At 51.2% G+C, this 7,051-nt stretch overlaps 1 protein-coding gene across 1 annotated transcript in view; it reads right to left on the bottom strand.

Moving 5' to 3' along the window:
• Window positions 1-2,961: 2,961 nt before the first annotated feature.
• The window catches only part of LOC146783249 (uncharacterized), a 99,193-nt gene continuing 95,103 nt past the window's right edge, over window positions 2,962-7,051 (bottom strand). Inside the window, exon 5 of the mRNA XM_085634218.1 lies at window positions 2,962-4,114. Coding sequence (XP_085490344.1) covers window positions 3,174-4,114 — 941 coding nt within the window. The 3' untranslated portion in view covers window positions 2,962-3,173. The remainder of the gene's footprint in view (window positions 4,115-7,051) is intronic.

Raw genomic sequence — 7,051 nt, 5'->3', positions numbered from 1 at the left:
AGGGTGTGGTGTGTGTGCGCGCAGAGTGATGGGTGTGAGAGCACAATAAGAGCTATTTGAGTTGTGTATGACAGCATAGTGATTCATTTGTGAGTGGCTTGTGAGTGCAGTGTGAGCAGTGGGTGAGTGAAGTTTGAGAGGTGGATGAGTGCAGGGTGTGTGATGCAAGGGGCAATGTACATGTGTACAAGGAATGAAGTGTGTGGGTGCAGGGTCTGAGGTATGCGAGTCGAGGATGAACAGACGTGCGAGTGTAGGGTGAGCAGTGTGAGTGCTGTTTGTGCAGTGCATGAGAGCTGGGTGAGTGATGTCAGAGTGCAGTGCGAGTATGTAGGATAAAAACTGAGTGCATGGTGAAATTGTTTTGGTTCATGGTGAGTGGTATGTGAGTCTGTAATGTGAGCAGTGTATGCATTTACATGATATGAGGGGCACAAAGTGTGCAGGGAAAGATGTGCGAGTGTGCATGGTGAAAGGTGAAGTGCAGGGTACGAAGTCAGCAGGAGTCTGTGCGAGTGCAGAGTGAGAGGCATGTGAGCAGTGTCAGTGCAGTTAGCAGTGTCAGTGAAGTGTGAGAGGTGTGTGAGTGAGCAGTGAGCTGTGTTTTAGTGAAGCATGAGCAGTGTCTTTGTAGAGAATAAAGTGTCAGTGCAGAGTGAGCGATGTTGGCGCCAGATGAGTGTGCAGAGTGGTGTGCAACTGTGCAGCGAGAGCATTTAATGTGCATGGTGAGAGGTGTGTGAAAATGCAGAGTGAGAGGTGCATGTGTAAAGGGTGAGAGGTGTGTGAGTGCAGGCTGAGCAGTGAAGAGGAGTGATGTTTTAGTTGTGTACAAGTGCTGGTTGAGGGGTACGAGAGCGGCATCAGTGTGGTGTCAGCAGTGTTAGTGCAGGGTGACCGGCGTGCGAAAGGCAAGTGGTGCCTGTGTGCAGAATGAGCAGTGTTGAAGTGCTAGGTGTGCGTCGTGTATGCAAGGTGAGTATGCTGAGTGGGCGGGGTCGGATTGCAGTGTGGGTGATGTCTGAGTGCAGGGTGATGGGTGTTCAGGGTGGGTGTTGTGTGAGGTAAGCTGTGTTTGAGTGTGCAGGTGAGCTGTATGTGTGTACAGGGTGAGGGATGTCTGGGTGTGCAGGGTTAGGAGTGTGTCTATGTGCAGAGAAGGATGTGTCTGTGTAGGAGTATTGGTGTGTGTATATGTGCAGGGTGAATGATGTGCCTGGATGCGACGAGTGTAATGTGTGACACAGGGTGTAGTGTGTGAGTGCATGGTGTTGTGTGAGTGTAGAGTGATCAGTGAGTACCGGTACTCCTAGTGGCAGCTGGGGCCAGCCTTTGAGTGGGGCGTGTCCAAGAGGCATCTCGACAGTCAATGGCGAGTGTTTTCCAGCACTAGGTGTCTGTTGCAGCCTTCTACTCTGACCAGCGACAGGCATGAAATGTTGCCTGGCAGCTAGAGCCCCCGACATTGGAACTCTTGCACTGTCCGTTAGAATACAAGCCTGCAGCAGCAAACTAGGGACGGGATAGATACACTTGCCACGGACAGTCAAGCGTCTAACGTACTTCTGCACAAGTGCAACATTAAAGCAAACCTTTGTCTTAAAGGCATGGAGAGCTCAAATCCCAGCGACGGCTCAACATTTCGGTAATTCTGGGCAAATCACTTAATTTCCCCGTGCCATAAAATGAAAAAAAAAAAAAGTATGTTTTCTTGTAAAACTTCTGCTTTTCATGTAAAGCGCTTTAGTGCCCTGGAGTCAAGATTGCGCTGTGTAAAACTGAGAAAAAAAAATACCTACTACGTGCATATGAGCCAAACTTGCCGGGCATTGGGGCACTTTACATGGCTGGCCACATTGTGTCTCTACAGGCAACACTACCCACCCAATGCGGCATAGCATGCATGGTGGAATAAATACACAACAACATTTTTTGTTTTGGGAAAATATTGCTGCAGATTCATTCCATACCAAAGTATGCAACATGGTGGGTTATCTTACGGGCGATCCACAGTCAGGCAGCGGTGCCCAACCTACGCTGTCCTGCCAACCTGATGAGCCAAATGGCACTGTGGTCAACCCAATTAGTGCTACCAATTATGATGTGACCCCCTCGCTAGTTTCGCGTGGATCACGGGACCACCATCTTACTCACGCCCCTTTCAGGACGGAGCATTTCTAGGCAAGCCCCCAGTTGCTCAGGCTTACAACCACCCTCAGGACTAGCGGGGTGCAGACAATTCTCTTCCAGGGACCGGCCTTGAGGACTTCTGGGATTTGGCACTGGCACCCCTATTGTGCTCCTGCAGAGGTACCCTTCTGCCTCCACATCGCCCTGTAACTCTGCCACAGGTCTGGGGGCGGCCTACATCGCCTACAGGGCCCCCCACCAACACGGCTACTTTCCTAACCTGCAATCAGCTATTTCCAGGGCCTCCTTCATGTCCAGTAGGAACAGATCCATGCCCACCTATGACAAGTGCACCCCATCTTGGTCAAAATAACCTTGGGTATTCGCCTGTATTAACCCATGCCTGATGAAGCCAAAGCCCCTTTGCTCTGCGAACTTGCGCATGGAGCCGTTTATCCTTCTTCGGGAATGTTACACTGCCACATCTGACCTGGCCCCATGCCAAACCCTCAGCAGAACTATTTCAGACAACAAAAGTTCACATTGCCCAATGTACTTGCTGATCTCTCCCAAATCTGCATTCATTGCCTCCAAGGTGTGACCAAGAAGATAGGGGAACCACCCCGTCCCCCGTCCCCCCCACTGCCAGTCTCTGCTGAAGTTTGTTAAGTAGGCTGCACCATCTCATGCCAGGGTACCCCAACCAGATAATCTGTGTTTGGTAGAACCCATGCTTCCAATTTCTGTGTTCCGCCCATTGTGCCAACCTGGCGACGCACGAGTGGCCGATTACCCACACCTTGAACCCTGGCAAAATAAATGAATGCGAAGTTTCACACACTGTTTTAATGTGGATACAAATACACACTGCACACATCATAAAACCATAACAAATACTGCAATGAACTTATACAATACACATCATTGCCTCACGGTGCTGTGAAGCCTATCCTACTGGTGCCTGATCCATCCCTTGCACCTGCTGAAACCCCTCATGGGCAGATTTAGCACTCATAGCAACGAGGCTCCCAGCGTCCCACCTTTTAAATGCGCTCTGGTGAAAGGTCCACCTTGGAAGCCGCGGTGGCCTCCCCAATTCTGAATGAATGACTGGAATACTTTTTGTCTGGGTGGGCCTTGCCGGACCAATCTATACAAGCAATCATGATCCGGTCTACCTGAAATTTTGTCAATGGCACCAGATCGGCGTGTATCAAAAAGTATCCTTCTGCTGCAGGGCGGACGGCCACGTACTCTCTAACCCGAGCTACCGGGCAGTACCTTGTGTCCCCCAGTGGCAATAAAACTACATCTCCTCTTTGCCTAACCTGGTCAGTCTTGGACTTCCTGATACGTATTTCTAAGGAGTCACTCGTCAGCTGCACATCCTGGCTGCATAAGGCGTTGCCTGACACATCTTTTTTGGATCTGGCCACTAGTTCACTTGTCCGAAACTCCCCAAAATATATCAGGCAAAATGCTGCAGCGAAGAGGCTGGCCTCGAAGCGAGAATTGGTGACCTTATCGACAGCCTCTAGCAGGCACTGCAGTATGTTGAAGTCGATGAGAGCCCTGTTTTCTAGAGCCATGTTTTTTAGTGCCCTGTTTTCCTTCCTGGCCAACCCCTTGAGAGCGGCCTGAATGATAAAGGCCTTAGTTGGATCCTGCAGCCCCCTAAATTTTGCATCGAAACTTACAGCTGCCAAGTGGCCACAGATCCACGAGTGGCTCTTCCCTTGCTCCATAGCCCATAGTACGAACGATTGAACTCTGTGTTCCATGGGGGGCAAGTCCCGCCCCTGCTCCCCTGTGATGTTCAAAAAGGTGGAGAGATAAGCCTTGTACTGCTCCCTGGTTTCTGGTGTGAGGGAAAGTTCAGCCATTGTTCTTAGGCGCTGTTCCACCGCAGAACATGCCAGAGGTGTGCTGGGAAGGGTGTCACCTCCACTCCCGCTCGCGGCCAGGCGTCTCGGAAAAGGAGCCACTGAAAACAAGAAAGAGCGTCAGCTGCCACATTCTTGTCCCCCTCAATGTGTATCAACCTAAATTCCACATTGCAGCGCAGACCAGCCCCGACTAGTTCTCTTAATTGGCACAACACCAGGGGGCACTTCGCAATCTGCCCATTGATGGCCTGCACCACTGCCATGTTATCCGACCAAAAAAGGACTTTTCTAGCGGTTAGTGCCTCCAGCCATAAATTCAGGGCAACCACTATCGGGAACTTAAGTACAGTGACATTCGCTGTGGTGTTGTAGCCATTTTTGGACACACCATTCACAGCCCATTATTTCTCCATAGCCCTCCCTGCTTGATGCATCCGTTTATAGGCAAGGTTCTAGACTACCCGCCCAGGGGGCTCTCCAAATGACTACCATTGAATGTTAGCAAAAACTCGCTCCACATCAGTAGATCCTCTCTCAAACCTTTGTTTAGACTGACCAAGTGGTGTTTTTTTTTTACCTTGGCCATGGCCCTGGCTCGTCTTCTTGGGAATACTCTGCCCGCTGGGATCACCCTTGCTGTGAAATTTAGTTTACCCAAGAGGCTCTGGATGAGCCCCAGGGTGGCTCTGTCCTTGCCCAAGACAGCCTGAATAGCCTGACACAAGGCCCGCACCTTTTCCGACAGTGAACAACCTTTACAACGCAACTGTTACAACGCACTACACTTACAACGAAATTTTTACAACGCAACATCCACTACAACGCATTCCATTACATAGCATGACACTACAACGCATGTTTAAAAACTACCTTTACAACGCATTCCATTACATCGCATACTACCTTTACAACGCATACCATTACAACGCAATCCAACACTTACCCTACTGTTGCACCCCCTGGAGTTAGAATAGTAATTTTTACCCCTATACTATGCATTGTAATGGTATGCGTTGTAAAGGTAGTATGCGATGTAATGGAATGCGTTGTAAAGGTAGTTTTTAAACATGCGTTGTAGTGTCATGCTATGTAATGGAATGCGTTGTAGTGGATGTTGCGTTGTAAAAAATGCGTTGTAACTACATGCGTTGTAAAAGTGTGCGTTGTAACGACATACATCCTTTTCCAACGGAAGCCTGCACACGCCCTCGACCGTGTCAAGTTCAATGTCCAGAAAAGTGAGAACCTGCACCGGACCCTTAGTCTTCCCTGGCAACAAAGGAACCCCTAGGTGCCCCGCTAGCTCTTGAAAGCACCATAGTGCCTTGCTGCAGTCGTAAGTCCCTGCTTCCCCAATGAAAGAGAAGTTGTCCAGGTAGTGTTACTCCCTCTATTCTGTGTAACCAAGAGAGTGCCCATTGAAGAAAGCAGCTAAAGGCCTCAAAGTAGGCGCAGGGCACAGCGCAACCCATTGGCATGCATCTGTCAAAGAAAAAACATCCCGCCACTTGAAACCCAACTGACGGTGACTCTCCAGGTGGACCGGCAGAAGGCCGACTCCATGTCCGCCTTGGCCAACCAGGCCCCCTTCCCTGCTCTCCTAACCATGTCAACGGCCGCATCAAATGAACAGTAAGAAACAGAACATGTTCCGTCCTCCAACCCATGGTTCACAGAAACGCCTTCTGGGTATGACAGGTGGTGGATCAAACGGAAGGACCCCGGCTCTTTCTTGGGGACCACCCCAAAGGGAGAGACAAAAAAGTTTTCAAGTAGGGGCTGGTCAAATGGCCCCGCCACCCTCCCCGAGGCGGCTTCCTTCCTGATCTTGTCGTGAACTACTTGGGGCAGTTCCTTTGCTGACTTCAGGTTATCGGCATCCCTGCAACCCAGCGGGCCTAAATAAGGGATCTTGAAGCCCTCCATGAATCCTTCAGCCAGGAGCATGCAGTCTTTTGAATGGAGGTATGCCCTGAGCAAGGGAAGGAGGTTGTCATGATGATTGGCGAGGGGCCTTTGGCAGTGAAATTCCTGACTGAGGGGGTAACAGGGAGAGGACATGGAGATGGGCCAGGGATGACAGACGGTGCTGCGCCAGGAGGGGGGGGGAAGTGGTGTGGGCAGGCGTGGCTTTACTACGTGTAGCTGGCTAACTGATCTGTCTTTTTTTTTTTTTTTTTTTTTTTATTGACCTCGAGCACCTTCATATACAGAACTCTGCGCCTACACCCCGGGGGTCGGCTACCACATCACAATTGTCATGCCAACAGCATCGTCTATCCCACATCCCGGAGGCCGGGCATCGCCGTGCTTCACTGGCTCAGATCCCTCTGCATTCCAAGTGTCTCTCACTTATGCGCCGTGTCCCTGGGGTGCCCCCCGCCCGTAGTAAGGCCCGAGCATGTTTCACCCGCATTTTGTAGTTCGCAGTCACGTTTTTGACAATTCTAGACCCCCGCATCCCTCCCTGGGATCCCACCCAGCCTCCCCTAACCCCCCGCCTGAGCTAGAACAGTTGAGGTCTTCTGTCGGTCGCCACCGCTTCTGCAGTCGGCACTCAGTTTCCACCTGCCCCTCGGTACATTGTATCATTCCTAACACCGTCGATCACCTCTAATCTAGACGCTGCATTGTAGTTAGTGTGCCTCCCCATCTCGACCATCCTCCCCGGGGGCCTCCCTCTCAGCTACCTCCAAGCCAGAGCTCCCCGCGGGGCTTCCCGCCTCTGTCTCCCGTCTGCCCATATATTCTGCATACAGTCCCCAAAAGCTAACTGATCTGTCTACTGCAAGGCCTGGGACTACTCTCTCGCTTGACACCACAGGACACTGCTGGGTGGAAAGCCCCGCACTTGCTGCTGTGGGCCAACTTGCACTTGCTGCTGTGGGCAAACTTGCAGGCCTTCCCCCCAGGTGCAAGAACCTCTGTTAAACAACCTGCATGTGCCAGTGTTGAATCTTTTCCCCTCTGTTTCTGGCCACTGCCTCCCTGTGCCCCCCGAAAGGGATGTCTCAAGGGGCGCTTTCCTGTCTGTT

The sequence above is a fragment of the Triturus cristatus genome, chromosome 11 (genome assembly GCF_964204655.1).
Source record: "Triturus cristatus chromosome 11, aTriCri1.1, whole genome shotgun sequence".
Lineage (NCBI taxonomy): Eukaryota > Metazoa > Chordata > Amphibia > Caudata > Salamandridae > Triturus > Triturus cristatus.
Note: the sequence above shows the minus strand (reverse complement) of the source record. Positions and strands in the feature narration are given on the sequence as shown.